At 39.0% G+C, this 19,459-nt stretch overlaps 1 protein-coding gene across 2 annotated transcripts; it reads right to left on the reverse strand.

The window, feature by feature from the left end:
* Positions 1 to 1,681: 1,681 nt before the first annotated feature.
* Positions 1,682 to 18,002, reverse strand: col28a2a (collagen, type XXVIII, alpha 2a). Of its 2 annotated transcripts, XM_085434029.1 has the most exons (37): positions 17,076 to 18,002; positions 16,762 to 16,899; positions 15,935 to 16,509; positions 15,275 to 15,295; positions 15,065 to 15,124; positions 14,058 to 14,111; positions 13,320 to 13,364; positions 13,210 to 13,236; positions 13,084 to 13,128; positions 12,910 to 12,954; positions 12,338 to 12,427; positions 11,946 to 11,999; positions 11,026 to 11,094; positions 10,872 to 10,940; positions 10,662 to 10,730; positions 9,237 to 9,305; positions 8,383 to 8,451; positions 8,185 to 8,253; positions 7,790 to 7,858; positions 7,607 to 7,678; positions 7,452 to 7,520; positions 7,298 to 7,369; positions 7,036 to 7,104; positions 6,852 to 6,920; positions 6,704 to 6,772; positions 6,520 to 6,588; positions 6,317 to 6,385; positions 6,085 to 6,153; positions 5,814 to 5,882; positions 5,645 to 5,725; positions 5,501 to 5,536; positions 5,378 to 5,414; positions 3,767 to 4,324; positions 3,392 to 3,681; positions 3,053 to 3,296; positions 2,236 to 2,412; positions 1,682 to 2,141 (listed from the first exon to the last, which is right to left on the reverse strand). In XM_085434029.1, the coding sequence occupies exons 2-37, from the start codon at positions 16,889 to 16,891 to the stop codon at positions 2,134 to 2,136; spliced, it is 3,756 nt and encodes a 1,251-aa protein (XP_085290155.1). In that variant the 5' UTR covers positions 16,892 to 16,899; positions 17,076 to 18,002; the 3' UTR covers positions 1,682 to 2,133. The 2 variants fall into 2 exon arrangements, with proteins under 2 accessions (XP_085290155.1, XP_085290157.1); XM_085434031.1 differs by lacking the exon at positions 12,338 to 12,427.
* Between the last annotated feature and the right edge of the window lie 1,457 nt (positions 18,003 to 19,459).

Consider the following 19,459-nt stretch of genomic DNA (forward strand, 5'->3'; position numbering starts at 1 on the left):
AAAATGTGTATCCGTGCTTAAGGCGAATACTTGATCCCTAACCATTTTCAGACAAAAATGGCCCCAATTCTTCTCCATATTTGTTTTATTTCAACCATAGTGCCAAATGCTTCAAATTTAAGCCTAGCTGGATTACTAATCAGGGCTTTATTATAAGCAGGTATGATAAGGAGGACGGTGCTAATTAAAACAAAACAAAACAAAACAAACAACAACCAACACCAGGGGAAAACAACAAAGCTTTATATTGAAATTATAATGTAATTATAATGTTGAGTTGCTTACATTTTAAATTGGGATAATATTTTTGTGAAAACTTTTGAAAACCTATACTATTTGCGTGTGTGTTTATGGTATCATATGCTCTGGATTTTCAATTTTACTGATTAGGAATTTATAAAACGGCAGTACAGAATCCACAAACTGGCAAAATACAATTGGTAGTTATACCAGTTTCCACTAACTGACATTATCCTATTTTACTGCAGACACATCAACATAAATGGAATTAGTGGAAACAATTGTAGTGCTTAAGTTAATAGATGCAAAGCAAACAATCATCCTTTTTGATTTTATTATTAAAATGTTTTTAAAAATCACCTGAGATATACAGACTGCTCAAATCAACATAACTTAAATGAATAAACTGCAGAAAACCTCAATCTTTACAAGAAGATCTGATCTCCAAAAGTTAATTCTGTTCATCTGGACGTAGTTTTTTGTGGGAGAAAGGTTTCGTCACTCATCCAAGTGACTTCTTCAGTCTCAGCTGACTGCAGGTTTCCCTGATCTTATAAACAGTACATTTGCATAATGACTGAAACCAGCCCACTGAAGGAACAATGGGCTGGGAGGTCAGTTCCTTAATCTTAATTATGCCAATTCTCATGACCATTGATCAACAACCACTGACCAAAACCCACTGATCAAAGACAACTGATCAATGGCCATGAGTATCGTTCACAGAGAGTTGGGGAATGGCTGCAATCACAGCATTGTAAGATGGCGAAAGATGTACAGAGTATCAGAGATGGTCTTTCCCTTTTCACGTAAATGGCCTCCTTGACTCCGCGCTCAAACCAGTGTTCCTCCCTGTCCAGGATGTGTACATCCTCATCATTGAAAGAGTGTCCACTGGCCTGTAGGTGTAAATAGACTGCAGAATCCTGGCCTGACGAGGTAGTTCTTCTGTGTTGTGCCATCCGCTTCGCCAGAGGTTGTTTGATTTCCCCGATGTATAAATCCTGGCAATCCTCCTGGCACTTAACAGCGTACACTATGTTACTCTGTTTGTGTTGGGGGACCCGATCCTTGGGGTGGACCAATTTTTGGCGCAGCGTGTTTTGGGGTTTAAAAGCCACAGAGACCTGGTGTTTAGAAAATTCATGAGAATGTCATGAGGATTTGCATAATTAAGATTAAAGAACTGACCTCCCAGCCCATTGTTACTTCAGTGGGCTGGTTTTAGTCATTATGCAAATGTACTGTTTATAAGATTGGGGAAACCTGCAGTCAGCTGAGACTGAAGAAGCCACTTGGATGAGTGACGAAACCTTTCTCCCACAAAACGCTACGTCCAGATGAACAGAATCAACTTTTGTAGATTTACTTTCCTGGATGATTGAGAATGCATCAAGAAGAAGATCTGATCTGCAGCAGACCTCTGGAAGCAGGACACATGTAGTAAAACACCTTTGTTACTTTATTACAGCTGCCAGTTTTACCCATGTGGACACATTGCAATAGAATCAGGAAAAACCAACAGGAAAACACAAAAGTACTCAAAACACATATATCAGCATCATATAAAACATTTCACTAATGCTGTTTTACTCTAAATATATTCAGCATATATAAACTGCATGTCTGGGTGAGGTATAAGAATAATCCATAGAAGTTTAAGCCTAGGAAGGACAATACAATATCGCCGAGGTAAGAAAGGCTTTTTAATAAAATAAAAGTCAATCTGATTTTGTTTCTGTTAAACCAGGAACATGTCAGCTGTCTTTCTATTTATTAAAAATATTTTTGTGTCTAAGGCCAACTGTGACACAAGAGTCACAAGGCATCTCATTAAAATGAGGAAAGCTGAAGGTTGTAGAGCTGGACTCCTAGTGATGCTGTTTCCTCCTTTTATCCACCTGAAATGGACAATGAAGTGACAAAATGATACTCACAGAAGAAACACCAATAAACAAAAATGCACATTTACTGTTTAAAATCTACAGATTTTACCTCTTCTGAGCAGAACGCAAGTCTTCTTGCATTCATCTTCTGTTTCGTAACGGTTGCCATTTCCACCACAGCCTCCGTACCAGAACTGTGCACAAGCATTGGCCTGCTTGTCATAATACCAGCGTATGATATAGTCTCGGCAGGTGCCTTGGTCCAAGCTGAGGTCACAGCGGGGATCTAGACGAGGGAATGGTATGTGAGACACATGTTTACTAAAAAAAACATTTATGTGCTAGAAGAATAGACTTAGCCCTTTCCCGACAGAGCTAACGCTGATAGATTCAAGGTTTCTTAAAGTGTATAGTCAAAATTAGTTCTTGCAACAAGACATTGATACCAAGCTCATCAGCAAAGCTACAAAAAAAAAAAAAAAGGCTAAAAAGAAAAGAACCAATGTCTTTTAATGGCCCAATGGAAATGAAGATCTTGACCCTCAACTGAAATGCTGTGACAGGACCTTAAAAGAGATGTGTACAAATGAATTTCTGCAAATTTAACATACTAAAGAAAAACTGTAACAGTTGGGCCAAAATTCCAAAATGATGTGAGAGACTAATAAAGTTATACAGAAAACAGCTGCTTTAAGTTATTGCTACTAAACTTTTACAAGTTAGACTGCAATACTGCACAGAGTCCCCTGAAATCTTCCCTTTTCACGACTCTACTTTGGAGAATTTCCATGTACTACAACCCCACACTGCTTACAACCTTTTTTTTTTATTAACACAGTGTATTGATTTGCCTCAGCAGGTAATTTTCATTTAGTTTTTATGTTTTTCTTTCTGTGACATATCCAGTACAGGAGTGTGGTACTCACCTCCAGGCTGAACTGGAATCACCACAGGCTGTAACTGATTTGAGTTTGAGGAGGAACTTGAAGTCAGTGTTGATGAAGATATTCCAGATACAGATGATGATGAAGATGATACAACAGTTGTTTTGGACACAGAACTTTCTCTACCAGGTGATATAAATGTTGTTTTGTTGACTCTAGACAGATGCTTGTCACCCCGCACGTGAGCCCTTAAATCTAAATCTTCACCATCATCATCCTCTGTTACCTGTGTGAAACAGCAGCACAGTGTTTCAATATTGCAATAAATACATTTACTGTAAGTAACAAAGTATTATGTAATTAAAACAGTGAAGACGAGACCTGAACAGGAAGAGGATCGGCACTGATGGGCAGTGTGAAAGTGTCTCCACGGCCACGGCTGTTGGTGTGTCTATGGTTTTGGATTTCTTCTTCATAACTGTTCCCATATCCATTGTTTCCAAAAATGTAACCATTGTTGCCATAGCTATTATAGTTATTAGTAGTTGCTCCATTATTTCCACTAACACTAAGCCCATTGTTACCATTCCGGTGTCCATTGGTAATGTGATTGTAAATAAAGGCACCATTTTCATCTTCACAGAACTGGCTGACAAGTTTGGACTCCAGTGCTGTGGAAAAATGAAAGAAAAAGTGGGATTATTAGGCATTTTAAATCTCCTCACGATATTTAAAGTATCTGGCTTTGACTTTCACCTGTTAGCGTGTTGAAGTCATCAATGAGGTACACGTGTTCACTGTCTGGGTCTGAGGCTATAAGATTGAGTTCCTGTAAGAACTCAGCCTGGGTTGGATCAGAGGAATTGACAATTCCCAGGGCGTACATCTCAATGTTTGCAGCGTGAGCCTCCCGCACAGCTACATCAAGCTTGACAGGCTCTCGTTTGTCAGTTTGACCATCAGTGATGACGATGGCTACTTTTCTGACACCGGGGCGGGCGCTGAAGAAAGCCTCCTGAGTCGCCTTTCTAATTGCAGTGCCAGTGTAAGTGCCCTCTCCCATGTAAAGCATTTTTCTGATCGTCTGCTTGATGTCCTGCTTGCTGATGTAGCGAGCCAAGTTGAATTCTAAATGAACATCCAGACTGTAGAGGACCAGGCCAATTCTGGTGGCGTTGCGGCCAACTGTGGTCCGATCCACTAACCTTGTGACGAAATCTTTGATGATCTCAAAGTTCTCAGGCCCAACACTCTCTGAGCTGTCAATGACGAAGACAAGTTCCATTGGCCTTTCCTTGCACTTGATGCCACATCCTGAAAAGGTATAAAGTGCAGTTAGTACATGACTGCTTTATTGCACATGTGCAGTTTATGGGCAAAGGCAGACCATCAGCGGCTACTCATACTGGCACAATCTGCAATAACAATAAACCCTCTTAAACCTAGGAGTGTTGCTTCTGCAGCTGGTTGCTATGATGGCACCTGCAGTTCATCCAGTGGCCACTTGAGGCTGGCTCCATAACTGAGTCAGTCCCTACAGACTCAAATTTCAAAATAACCAACTTTACAACAAAAATATGCATGTTGACAGTCTGGTACAAACAGATTTTGGTCTTTAAAGCTAATTTCCCTCTTTTAGCTATTAAAATGATAAACAAGCTAGGGTCAGGCAACTTTATGACAAGTAGGTGTCGACTAGGCCACTAGCTAGTTCTTGCCTCAGCTAATACAAGTTCTCGTGGATTTGAAGTGTCAGTGGAATATTTTTATTCCAATTTATTCTGAAGATACCATGGCTAATTATAGTTTTTAATTTACTAAAACCCTGTTTAAGAAGTCTTCACTCCAGGTTTTGCGAGTGCAATTCTAGCATTTTCTGTTTTATCTCACTAGTGCATGTATACTGTATACAGATGATCTAATGCATTTGTTAAGCACTGCAGTCTTTACATGCACTTTGCTTACTAAACAGAATAGTATTAAGTACTTTAACCTGTCATCAAAACATTTTAATTTCTTGTTCAAAACATCCATAGATGTTTGACTAAGTTTAAACTAGAGGGGCACATACTGAGCACATCCTCCATCAGTGCCAATGTCAGTGCTCCGTGTTGCATTGTAAAGGCATTTAAAGTCTATGGTTTAGAATGCAGACATTCAAAAATACAGACAAACAAATGGCATAATCATATATTTTTTGGCTGCTGCTTTGGCAAACTAATAAAATACCAGCATGACAGTAATGAATTCAAAGCTCCTCTGCACACAGATTTAAAAGATTTAATTGCAGATTTTACTTTGCCACATTGTCTGTTTCTACACAATTGTTTATTAATCATTATTAAAATAGACAAGGCTCAATCTTACCACAGATTTCTTTGATCAGCTTAATAATTTCTTCTCTCTGAAAAATATGGAAAACATATGTCAGTGGAAAATGTTTTTACTTTTTTGAATGGCCCCCAAAAAATGTTGAATTACTGAACTTACAGTGAGGCTTGGTTCTCCCTTTTCTCCAGGCCTTCCCTGTAATTTGAAAAAGGATGAAAAACAACATTCACGTTTCAGTTTTGTGCTGTTAAAAACACATATATGAGTAATTTATTTACTCGTTGTTATTTTGGTCTATTTTACCATTTCACCAGGGACTCCAGGATCTCCCATGTCTCCTTTTGTACCCTTTATCCCCCTCTCACCCTGTAGTCCACGATCACCCTATCATAACAGAAGAATAAATTATCAGTCAGAGACCAAGTAATCCAACATCAATAAAATATTTGAAAGCAGCATGTAAATTCATCACTTTTTCTCCAGGAGGCCCATCTCCCCGAGGCCCTCTAGGCCCAGTCATGCCTTGCGATCCTGGCTCACCCTGAAATTAGACTGTGTTATTCACTGAATCATACAGAAGAGATCCAAACTCAAGAAAGGTCATAAATTATTTTTGTGTTTATCCTGCGGCCGGTTTGCCAGGCAGTTCACTTGTGAAACATGTCAGCACCAATAAAATGCCGCTTCACTCTTTCATATACAAAAATGAATGAATGAATATACAAAACATATAAAAAACTTACCTTTGGACCTTGAATACCTTCTCCTTGAGGTCCAGTTGGGCCTGGAGGACCTGGCCTTCCAACATTGCCCTTAACACATAGAATTTCAAGTATATTAGTGAATCCATATTCTACACAAAGCAGCACATACATTAAATATGTTCAAAATACAACTTTCAATATTATAATTTGTCAACATTAGAATTAGCATGTAGAATTAAAAACAATTAGATCAAACTGTAATCGCTCTTACTAGTGGTCCCTGTAAGCCTTCTCCTGGCGGACCAGGCAAACCTGGCAATCCTCTAAACCCAATGTCTCCCTGAAAAAGACATGATAGTATAAAACAGGCATCCTTATACATATCAAACCCACCTCCCAAAAAACAGCGATGCAAAAACTATAATAACAGACTAACTAGATTATCCCAGAATCACGTAGCATGTAGGTACAAACCTTAGGTCCAGGAAATCCCACTCCTTCTGGGCCGGGCTCACCTGGTAGTCCTGGCTGGCCTGGAGCACCCTGGATAAAGTACAGAGATTATTCCAGTTTTAGCAACCTTGCACAACATTAACTAATTACAGAGTTGCAGGAAAAACATTTAGAAATTTGTCATGTCTTGGCAGTTGATACTAACCATAGGGCCAGGGATGCCTTGGCCTTTTGGGCCAGCAGGACCTGGTAAACCTGGATAGCCGCGATCACCCTGGTACAACAAATTCAACAATGAGGCCCAAACCTTTGTGTTTTAATCAGTGCGTCTAATAAATTAGGACTGCATTTACCTTTGGACCAGGTAGTCCATGGCCTGTTTCTCCAATAGGACCAGGTGGGCCAGCGGGACCAATATCACCCTGAACGCGAGACAGTTAAGTCTGACTACAGCAACAGTTTTTTGATGCATTATGTTGCATCAGACTACACTGGTGGATGCTTACCAAGATCAGTGTAAAGAGAAAATTTATTTACCTTTGCACCTGCTATGGACCGTCCCTGCTGCCCTGGCATGCCCTGCTGGCCTGGTATCCCGCGTTCGCCCTGGAAGGAAGTTGTTGAGGAACTTAAGATCCTATTCACACTTGTCTTTATTTTAACAACAAGTGTGCTGCCAACAACTGGTAGAAGACTCATTTTTTTGGCTTCGTTCAAAGTTTGGGTTAATGTGTATACACTATCACGGACGCTTTGTACCACAGTAAGATATTATCATCATGTTCTGTGAAATTCTTACTTTTGGTCCAGATGGTCCTGAGACCCCAGGAGGTCCATGTAACCCACGGATGCCCCTAACACCCTGGTCACCCTGGGAGTGAATACCAAATATATTTTGTGAGTAGCATTAAGAAAACTGTGGGATACACAAGACTACTGAATTATAAACATACCTTCTCGCCTTGAGTGCCAACTCCTTGTGGCCCCTCAGAACCTCTTAAACCAGGCAAACCAGGCTCACCCTAAAAGAACGAATGGGTTTATTCAATAAATAATAAGACTTTTTTTCATAACCATTGTTAAAATGATCAGTCAGATACTGCTTTACCTTCTGCCCTGGAGCTCCATCTTCTCCTGGCAGACCAGGCAGGCCACTCACTCCTGCCGCTCCAGGTTCTCCCTGTAACAGCAGAATGTTTTCACATCCAGCTTTTGCTGTATTCAGTACTGTTTTATGCTGCTAGACCAGGATTAGCCTGACACACTTTGTTCAGGAAATGTCTTATCTTACCTTTGGCCCAGGTTCACCAACACCTGTCTCTCCTGGAGCTCCATGCTCTCCTGGTAAACCTTGGTCTCCCTTTGAAGAGAAGTCATATTCTAGTCATATCCTACCACGTTTAATTAAACTTAAATCTGAAAACTTAATATTTCAGATTTAATAATAATTCTAAATTTGAAATATTTTACCTTTTATTTTATTCATTTGTAGTAGTTTTAATTTTCTGCTGTCTCTGTTTGATAACTATGGCAAGCAGCTAAATTATTTTGTCCTGATATAACAGGACAGGGTAAAGTTAGTTCTAGACTGACCGGGAATCAAGTTCTTATCTTGTCTGCGTGACTAAAGTAAACAAGTAAACCCGAATAATCTGAATATGCATCTTAAGGGTTTTTTTAACAAACCTTGGGCCCAGGTAGACCTTCTCCTGGAAGACCTCTGACTCCTGGAGGGCCTCTTGGTCCTTCATTTCCCTGTACAATAATAATAATGATTCTAGGGTTATTTTAATGTGTGGTGCTACTGCATTCCAATTCCTCAGCATATGTGTCAGAACAAATAAAGGCAATCAAATAGCATTTAGATAAAGATGTCGCCCTGACCTTTTCTCCCTGTATGCCCACTGCTATTGGTCCAGTTGGCCCTGGCAATCCTGGTTGGCCCAGTTCTCCCTGGGAATAAACCATCATAATCATAAATACTTACTGTTAACATTCATGTGTTCACCCAGTGTTAGCTGTAGAAGAGAGGGTGAATGGATCCCTTTCCTCTTTTGTGATCCCTGAGATTTTTTTGTGCACTTTGCATTAAATTTGTGTCCTTTTGGTTTCCCTTTCATTAATAAAGATTTAAAGTTGATTTTGATTTCAGGGAATCACTATTGTTGCACAAAAGTATGCAGGCCCAGTCTCAGCCTCCCGGTGGGTTTTAGTTTGTTTCTGAAAATGCTAGAATTAGTATTATAGTGTATAGGAAACTCATATCGTGAGAAAGACTGTAAAGATCAACAGCAATGCAAACAAAAACTCATTTTTATTTTATAGATTACACTTCATCATATCCTGTACACACATACAGAATATGGTTATGTACAGTAAGTTCCCAGACTCATTTTATCTTCATATACTGTATTTTCACATTTGTTGTGTTTATCAACCTTTTTTCAGGTTAATAAATGTTTAACTCACAAGCAGCCAATGAAAGATTGTGTTATAGCTACCTAACTGTATAGTATATAGTGCAGCCCTGCTGTATGCACTACCGTTAACATTCCCACAGTAACCAGATGTTTAATCTAACGCACTCCTGTATTTTGCCTCACTCAGTCACAACATTTTTATAATTGTAGCCTAAAGGACTTCTAGAGTTTCCCCTTGTGGATTTCATTAGAGCCTTTGTTCTGAACAGTCTTTGTTGTTGCACTGAATTTTCTTAATTAACTTCATTTACAACCCACCTTTTCTCCTTTGATGCCTACACCCTGCTGTCCCCACGGTCCCCTGGGCCCTGGCAGCCCTCGATCCCCCTGTAGACCAAAGTCAGGTTAATTCCATTAGTCAAGATTGGGTCACAGCCAAATCCCACTGTTTCAGTAAAGCATGGCAGGAGGGCATGTTTGCTCCTGTTGCTGAGTGATTCACAATGATCCCATGACCCAGGAATGACATGTTTTTGTTTGTTTGTCTTTCTGACAATTTTTGAGTGTACAATACTTTTATCTAAACTAGTGTTTGTTCATTTAAAAAATCTGAATGGAGAGGAGGTTTTTTCTCAATAGGATGGTATAGTAAAAAGTATAATCACCAGAAAGTCTGAAAGCGATTAAAACTGCTTGAGGACATTTCAGTGTTAATTCCCTCAACAAATAAAACTGCTTTTAGAATTCTTTACACAGAAACTTCAACAACTTTATAAAGAGAGTGTTGCTAACATTATTTTAGGTTTTTACTCTTACTCGGTTATCATAATGTTTTTACTTCGCTGTGGTTAGGTTGTTTTCTTTGCTGCTACACAGTAAGACCTGCTGTCATTAGTATTAACATGTCTTGCTAAGCCCTTGGTTGAATCCCAGCTATCTCTATTTGAATGAGACGTCTGCTGTGTGTTTTAAAATGCAGCATGTGGCAGCATGGGGAAAACATAGTTTTTAGGCTTAACAACAGAGTGTGTATACACGCTTGAGTGAACGCCTGTATTGTGAGTCAGTGAGCTGGAACAGAGGCTGATTTTGACAGATGTGTATCAACTAGTTACCTGAGACTGAATCATACACTCTTTGTTTCTTTTAGTAATGCTCGCTGAGGAGCTTATTTAATCACAATTTATGTCTTTGTAACCTTCAGATACAGCAAATGATTCATGGAATATTTACTGTAATAGATTTTGAAGTTGGTAATGATGAAAGTAGTTAGTTTAAAGATCATTATAATGAAGGCAGATTATCTGCAGCACTCATTTTGTCTAGTAGTGTGAGATCAGAGGTGTGTTTTCAGTGTCGTGATATAGAGGTGAAGCACTCTCAGATTAGTTCAGATCAATATTTTGCCATATTTCTTATGGTTTCAAAATAGTGTTTTCCTCCTCTATTTGCAAGATTATGCAAAACTACCAGTGTCACATTTATCAAAAATTGGGGAGAAGTGGAGCATGGCTGAAGAAAGAACCTATTAAAATGGGCTTTGGTTCAGGTTTGTTTTTCCTCCAAAATCTGCGATTAATAAATTATATCTTATCTTAAATGCAATGTAGGACATTTGCCTTGGTGGAGGATACACTAATAATGTTTAATATTTTTTCAAAAATATCATTTGTCTTTCACTCGCCTGCCTTTTAAACACAACCCCAAATTTTTTATTCTCTAATGATAGATTTAAAGAAATACCTTTGGCCCAGGAAACCCTTCACCTTGGGGTCCTTTTCCCCCTTGAACACCTTGTGGTCCTTGCGCCCCCTGTAAAGATAATCAGCGTACAATATAGCTAGCTGTAAGTCAAAATACAGACTTTCTTCAGAGAGCAGATCTCCCACTAACACCAACACTGACTTCACAGCTATAAAACTGTAGCACAGACTCTGATGCTTCTGAACTTACAGGAAGGCCGGGTTCACCCACTCCTGGAGGACCATGAGGACCTGGTCTGCCCTGGAATCCCATGTCACCCTGAAGAGAAATATTAGTGCAAATTAGTCACCCAAACACAATCACGACGATCAATATTCAGAGGAAAGTTCATAACATGACTTGCTTTTGGTCCAGGAAGCCCAATACCAGTCTCCCCTTGAATTCCTGGAGGGCCGGATGGGCCCCGTTCACCCTGTATTCACAAACATATTATTTAAACAACTGTATGTTGGACTTGCAAGCATTAGCATATAGACGTACTGAACGACAATGTTTATATCTCTCATCGTTTGTTACCACTTAATTTAAACCTTTAGTAGCTTGGTTTCATTGTATGAAAAAGATGGAAAAAGGACTGAAATGTTTTATTTTTTCCTGTGTATAAGGTTAAGAAGGCCCAAAGGTCATTACTACATCAAAGGTGAATCTCAAAGTTGGGGTAATGGTAGCTGTTATCTAAAGATAAGAAGAATAAGCTCAAAATCATGTAATCACTTAGACTGTTTAATAAAGTCTCTGTCTACAGTTTTAATCTGAACTGATACAAGGAATTAATACAAAGACTTGTCTTACAGCTACTCGACTTGCTTGTGTGCTTGCACAAATTGCATAGGGACCACCAAGACTCCTTGTAATCTTTCCAAATGCATACAGGTCCTCACATGGTGAGACACTGAGCATACACAGACTTTCCATGTGTGTTATTAAGTGCAAGCCTTGTTGGAAAAGCTGAAGATGGTGTGGGCACCCCATAATCTGTATTTAGACACAGGATATGGGCCATTGGGAGAGCCTAGAGTGAGACTTTTTCATTATGTTTTTTTCCCTGAGCTCCTGAATGGAAGTAATGATGGGGAAGACATTGGCTCATTGCCAAGTCTTCACGCAGGGGTCTATTAGAAGACAACCGGCTTCTGTGTTATAGAGTTATTACCGAGGTAGAAAAACTCTAACCTCTTGTTTATACTCAACATAAGAGGAAATGCAAAGGTCACAGCAGATGTGCATGGTAGGATAAGTAAAAGTTGTCAGAAAGTGGCAGACCTGCTTTCCCTGGGGGCCCTCAGGTCCCCTGTCTCCATGCGGTCCTGGTAAACCCTGGATAAGAACAGCATACGGTGACTGATCATCACTTGAAATATCACAATATTGTGGGTGTGCAGTTCAAATCAGTTCAAATGTTGACACAAACATTTGAACTGTTTAGTAAATGGAGCAAAAAACAGCGTTACTAAATGCTAATTGCTAAAGTGCATAACAAAACAAATTCAAAGGTAATAATCCAAAAGAATGCAGGACATGAAATGGTTAAGCACCAGAAAAAAGAAACTGACAGGATTTCAAATGAAGCTTATGTGTAAGTTTAATAAGGAAAATCTGTAATCACTCATCTGCCTGCTTCCCTGTCCCTATCTCTGCTGAACCTGGTCACTCACAGCTCTATCCAAATCTCCATCTTCATCTTCGCCGGCACCAGTGTCTAGACTCCAGGAGATCCTGTCTTTATTCCTATCACTGCAGGCATTCTGTTACGATGGGTTATCATTAACTAATTGCCAAATAGCTCAACTAAATGCTATATTTCAACAAATCATCTTCAATAATTCCTAATGGTCTATCCTTTTTAAAACACACAAAGCATCATTTACAAAACAAGACACAAGTGAAACAAAGCTCAGGTGTGAAAAATCAACCACACCACAAACCTGTGATGCCAGATGATCACAGGGAAACAAAAGCAGCAAGTACAAACAAAACAACACAAAAAAATGATGCTTCATGATAAAATTAGGGGAAGAAAACAAACAGGTGACACTAAGGCATGAAGGCTACTACTGAACAAGATGACAAAGACAGGAGAAAATATGAGTTGCAACTAAAAACTGATGAAAAACAGTGATGAAGACAGTACCCACTGATTCTGAGGTATAACACTTTGCTGCTCTGTTTTGTCTGCTTATTAAGTTGCTTATTAAATTTATGTTAAGACACATGAATTCATACTAACCTGCAGGCCTCGGGGTCCTCTTTCTCCTATTGACCCCTCAGGACCCTGAAACACATTAAACAACCATAGGAAACAGACCATAAACCCAATTACCATATACACAATTAGTAAAATCCATTAAATTGAAAATGTTAGTTAATGTTAGAATGTTTAATACCAAGAGCAATGTCATACCCTGTCTCCTTTGATTCCTGGAGTGCCACATTCACCCCTCTCACCCTGCGCAGAAATTACAAAAACAGTTCAGGCTTCAATTCGCTCCAAAACATCCCACCACTGTTACTAATCTAAATTTCATACCTTATCTCCTCTGTAACCTGGTTTTCCCTGCAAATAAACATGATTGAGACGCCATGTGTGAACAAGTTTCAGAAACAATGAAGATGCTGATCACAAATAGTGTCATTTACCTCTGGACCCTCTCGCCCGGGTACTCCACTTAATCCTGCTTCACCCTTAGGTGGGATTAGAAACAGGTTTAGAAACAAAAATGGATACTTGTACATTATTAGTGTGTTAAAGCAATTCAGATAATAATTCTGAAATAATTTAGAAAGACCTCATAGTCACTATACTTAATGGAAGCCAGTAAATAAAAGTTAAGATTAAGAAAGACAACACAGACATTTCATAGTTACAATGTAAATCAATACTAGCATGTAAAGCAATGTTGGAAAGATGTAAATGTAGTTCTTAAACATTTTAATTACAAAGTAGCTCTTAATTACAAGACGTAAACATGGGTTGAAAGCTCTGCAAGCATTTATAGTCATGGAAAAAATGTCTGCTATTATACAAAATGCATGTTTATCATCATAGGCACTAAAGTTACCCTTATGAACCTCATTTCTTACCTGCTGTCACCAGTATATTAGAGGTAAGGAAGAGCAACAACAGATTGTTATTCACATATTTTTAAATACAAGGTAATATGAATATGAGGAAAATAAAATCGGACCTAATATTGAACCTTGTGGTACTCCACTGGACACAAGCGAAGAAGTGAATTAAAAGCACGAGTTTTGTAAGTTCAGGGAAGCCTAACGTCTTTTTGCAAAAGACGGAAGTATTAAGTATCTCATGAATATTTCTGCAAGCTAAGAGCTTAACATTCAGAGCAGTCCACATATCTATCAAAGGGCACACACCTTTTGCCCTTTAGGCCCCGGGGCTCCATCATCACCAGGGCGACCTTTCTTTCCCTGGAAAATGCAACAAAATCAAGATAGAGATTTGATAATTTGTTTTGTAAATTTTGCATTCTTGTTGCTGTGCACAAAATGACTTCAGCAGATAACACTATGACCTTTAACCTCAACCAAGTTGTTGCCGAGTAACCGTGTGGAAAAAGGTCAGGGACCTTTCTGACAGATCTGTATGATCGCTGAAAATATGAAACATGAAACATCTTGTCCACATGGCCATAGGTCATTGTTTTGAGCTGCACCTGGATAGTGTGTGTCAGTTATTATTCATCAGAAATCCCTAGTTTGTGGTAATTTTACCAATAAGAGCAATTATGAGAACCTCTTAGTCTGAGTGTAAGAATGTGAAGAATCTCTCTGTGGTGAAAGCACCTGGTCTCACAGTAGTTGTCAGTCAGTAATATGACTGTCTGCCGATAACTTGACCACGTTATCTGAGCAGGAGAAGGGCTTAAACTAAAGTTGTTATGAGTAAAATATGTGAGTATGTGTGTAGAACAGCTCAGATCATCTTGTGTAAGTATTCTTCTATCCTCGTCCCATTGACCATGGCAAGATTAGTGAGATTTACTATGGCCAAAGAATCAGTTTTACAGGAAGCTCTAAATGTGATGCTTCTGTCTTCCATGGGTCACATCCGATGTCACATTAGTATAATAACTAGATGAGGGTAAGTAAATATATTTCTCTTCAAATAGAAGATGAAAGTCTCTGGTCCTTTTTCATTAATCTTCTTTAAGATGGTGGGATTGAACCACCCATCCTCTTTGTTTGTGCAAATGCCTCTAAGCTGCATTTAAAAAGCAAGCAATTATCCCGTCTGAACAAAAACAACACAGCAATCATAACTAAAATATCAGGTTCGTATAAAATGTTTCTGAAATCCTTCTCACCGATGAGTGCGACACTTCAAAGAAAACTCATTGCTTATGGTGTATTTTCATACTTACTGCAGGCCCACTGGGTCCTCTCTCTCCTTTGTCACAAGCACATCTCTGAGCCACTGGGCACTTCAAAGAGCAGAGATACGATTATTAAACTGTGATAAAAGCCATTTTTTAACAGTCAATTAAATTAAATAATTTAGCTACTTAATGACATTTTATTGAATATCAAATATCTACAGTTCGTGTGAGTTAATATTTGTAACTTGTACTTACATCTTCATCAGCTAAGCCAATCTGCAAAGAAAATAGAAATGGACTTGTTGTCAGTTGTACAAACATACTTCAGACACTTATTAGGTTTCTTCTGTTATTGCCAAGATGTGTTGTCTTGATTCAGCATAACTTACGTGTCTACATGCATTGGTTTTGATAAAAATTTAGGAAATAATGAGATTTTGGTATACAAATCTTAACTTTGTATTATCTATTAACTTTTAAAGTCCTTTAAAATGATGAGTTACAATGAGTGAATGAGTGTGTGTAATAAATAAAGTGGTCAGATGCAATGGAAATGGATATATGCACACCATGTATTATTCCACAGGAAATCTAACCGCCTTAACCCAATTATTAATTTTAATTGTTAAGGCAGTTTAATATCAACAGTAATACAATTAGAGATTACCAGACGGAAAAGAAAATCCTGGGGGCTTTTCCTTTGTGTGTCTTTTTAAAGGTTCGGGAGAAAGGCATAAATCCATAACGGACATGAACATCTTTCATTTGTTTTTTCCACAGCACTGTCATCACTTCATCTCTATAAGATTTCATGAAGCTTGCATATCAATGTACCAACTCCCATTCAAAGCAAATACATCACTTTTCTTTTTTGTTTTGTCTACTGAGAGATGAGCTTTAATGCTAAATACTCACAATTTCAGTGGAGATTTTTTCGACTATGTTATTATCCTGTAAATTACGGAGAAAGACAGAAGCAGGGGAGCTGGCAAGGAGGCGGAGATTAGCAACATTGGCCGGCTCATTGGCTGCTCGGGTGATGCCCAAAGTGAAGAACTTGATGCCCTGGTTTTTGGCTTCAGCAACAGCAGAGAAAATGTCAGGGTTCCTTGGGTGGGAAACACCATCTGTAAGCAGCACTGCTACTTTGATGCTGTGGGGGCTGGATTCTTCCAGGTAAATCTTGGTCATGTTGGTGATGGCGTACGTGGTGTAGGTGCCATGCCCAATGTAGACTACTGGGGCTATTTGGGTCTTGAAATTCTCTGCTCCTCTCCAATCTCTGAAGGTCTGCTCTGTGATAACGTGGCTGCTGTACTGCAGCAGAGCAACTCTCAAACTCAAGCTGCGTCCAGTCTGCAGCCGGACACCTCGGAGTCTGTCCACCATGTTCATGGCAAACTGCTTTTCATCCTCATGATTGTCTTTTGCACTCTCAGAGCTGTCCAACAGGAAGGCAAGTTCCAGGCTACAGTCTTCATCAAGGATGGCTGTGACCACACAGAACAAGTTATCTGATTAACTGATTGACTGCATCTCAATCAATTTGATGAGAAAATGCTGCAATTTTTGTAACAAATCCAAAAATTTATATTGAGAAGATGTAAAAGGTTTTGCAAAATCAGTTGGGGTTATGAATTTGTGTTTCTTATTTTGTTGAAATATACTGCTTATGTTTTGAGAATGAAGAAATATTAATGCATCACTTTAAAAACTGTCTTCTTTATTCATTTATTTCTTACCTTGATCATTGTAGATATTTGCAGCAAGAGGTTTGGCTCCAGAATTCTTGATGGTTTTCCTCGCTTGGTAAAAGTCTTGGGCCCATATGCTGGAAAGTGCTGTGGCCAGCAGCAGTGGTGTAAGAAACATCCTTGCCCCTTAGAGAATACAGCAACGACAAATTAAAGTCAAAATTACACTGTACAAAAGAGGTCTTCACATCAAATCAGAGTGTAGCAGGTTGTTTTTTGGAGAAATCAAACTCTTAAATGTGACATTTAGAAAGGTAGTAGATCTTTAAAAGTATTAAGAGACTTTCTTCACATTGACTTACAAGCCAGCTTCCTGTGCAATTGCTGCAGTCAGTCCTGTTTTCGGAGTCGTGAAAAATGTAGAATTAAAAAAGGCAGCAGGGTGGGCAGAGGACCAGCAGAGGACAACTAGCACCGTGGGTTGCACTTCATTGATTGTGAAGCAGCAGTAGCGTCAGTTCTGCTGGGAGAAGAGACTAAGAGACCCTCAGACATTCACTCCTCCTTTATAAGGAGGCACCGACAGACCAGATCCAATGGAGCAAGGCCAACACTCCTGCGCTTGCCTGAGGCAAAGAGATCGCTGAGATATGTTTGAAAGAGTGAAGCAATGTAGTGCATGTTTGGTGAACTTGGTATTTTAATGACTACAAATTGAACTACAGAATAACACAGAATTATATTCATCATGTTAAGTAATGGATTGAAATCATTATAGTTACAGAGTTTAATTAGCTGCATTTAGATTCTTCTATAATCATTAATGTCATTAAACTCACTATAGTTAAATAGCGTTATGTTAGATGCTTAATTCTTTGTATTTGCTGTGAGCTCGTAAAATTGGAATGGTTTTAGTGATGTTTTTGTAATTAAATTCCATAAGGGTGTGGGAGGTTCAAAATTTAAAGGCTCTAAAGCCAAATTCCTTGTCACCTTCGGTCTCACTGGGGCTTTGGAATGACCATAACAGTGCTGCCTGTGGAAAAATGGGTTAAAAGGTCCAAGATTTATGTTCGCTTAAATGCCAAGCAATGAAAACCAGTGAAGAGGTGCAAAAAGGTGGCAATCAAATAGAATTTTGATCCAAGTATTCTCCACAAAGAAAGATAGATTCTGCTTAACTCTGCTTTTATTTGTTTTTAAATGTTTGTCCAATGCTGCCCCTGTGTACCTCTCTGAGCTTCTTCATCCATACATACCTTTCCGGTCCCTCAGGTCGGCAGACCAGCTCCTCCTGAGTGTGCCCAGGACTAATCATAAGCTCAGAGGGGATCGGGCATTTGCTGTGGCAGCACCAAAATTGTGGAATGAGTTGCCTTTACATGTTAGACAGGCACCTTCCTTATCTGTTTTTAAATCACGTCTTAAAACATATTTATTTACCTTGGCTTTTAGCACAGCAGGACTTGTTGATGTCTCTTAATATGTTTCTTATTAATTATATTATTTTTAATTTTAAGATATTTTATATGTAATTTAAACTGTTTCCTCTCTGTTTTATATTTGTAGCACTTTGGTCAACATTGTTGGATGTAAAGTGCGTTATAAATAAAGATGCTATGCTATGCTATGCTATTCAGAAGCTTCAAATAAAGCTTAAAACCTCCAAGTCAGTGACAGGCACTTCAATTTTCAGAAAATAAATAAAAGGAAACTGCAGGTGGTATTTCACCTTCCAGACCATGAAATATGACCTTATGATATTGCAGAAGCAGAGGTGACCTTTCATTGTGCTCCTGGTGTGGTTTAGAGATGAGGACGGTTCTTGAGGATTCACAGAGCATTCTGCCTGCTGTGCTTAAAGTGAAGAGGCTCTGTATTACAGACCTGCAGGCTAGGAGTAATTAGAGGAGACTTTCTGACACAAAGGAATGCAACACTGAATGATGGTTTGGAAAAAAACACACGCACTGCATCTTTGGATTATGACAAATGACAGCCTATCAGTATACTTCGTATGTAGGGTGTATGACTGTAAAGTTCAGGTGTGGTCAAAATGGATTACAAAGAATTCGGTCGATATTTCTGATCTGCAACTGCTTATCCAATGAATGTCACCAAATGGCCTGGCGAGAAAGTAAGGGTGCACCCTGGATATGTTTGCCTGTCTGTTATAGGGCTCACTGAGAAATACAACTATTCACTTTCATATTCACATGTACCACCAATGTAAAATCATCAGTTAACCTAAACTTGTTGACCAGATGTGCAAAGGAAGAGCACCCAAAGTCCAAATGGAAAGGTCCGAAACAAACCTTTTTTTTTTACCAGAACCAAAAATTTTTTTGCCATCCACGAGTCAAGATTTTCCCAGAGGTCTGAATTTTCTTGAGTAAATCTAAATTCCATCCATCTATCCATTCTCTGCCGCTTATTTTTTTTCAGGGTCGAAGGGGGGCTGGAGCCTATCCCAGCTGTCTTGTGGCGAGAGACAGGGTACACCCTGGAGAGGTCACCAGTCTGTCGCAGGGCTAATAAATTAAAAATTTAATTTCAAATAATTCCAAACTTTTGAACTTATAGATGGCATAAAAACTCCAACTTATTTTCATTGGCAGAAACAAGTTCCACATTTCGCAGCACTGTCATATGTTCAGTCTCGGCTGTTGGCTTCATAAAGCATCTCTGCATCACACAGTGTGTTTTTATAAGCTGTAAAATTAGTTATATGCATTACTACTACAGT

Source organism: Copadichromis virginalis, linkage group LG16, assembly GCF_057382275.1.
Source record: "Copadichromis virginalis isolate Kocher_CV1m ecotype Utaka linkage group LG16, C_Virginalis_male_GT1.1, whole genome shotgun sequence".
Lineage (NCBI taxonomy): Eukaryota > Metazoa > Chordata > Actinopteri > Cichliformes > Cichlidae > Copadichromis > Copadichromis virginalis.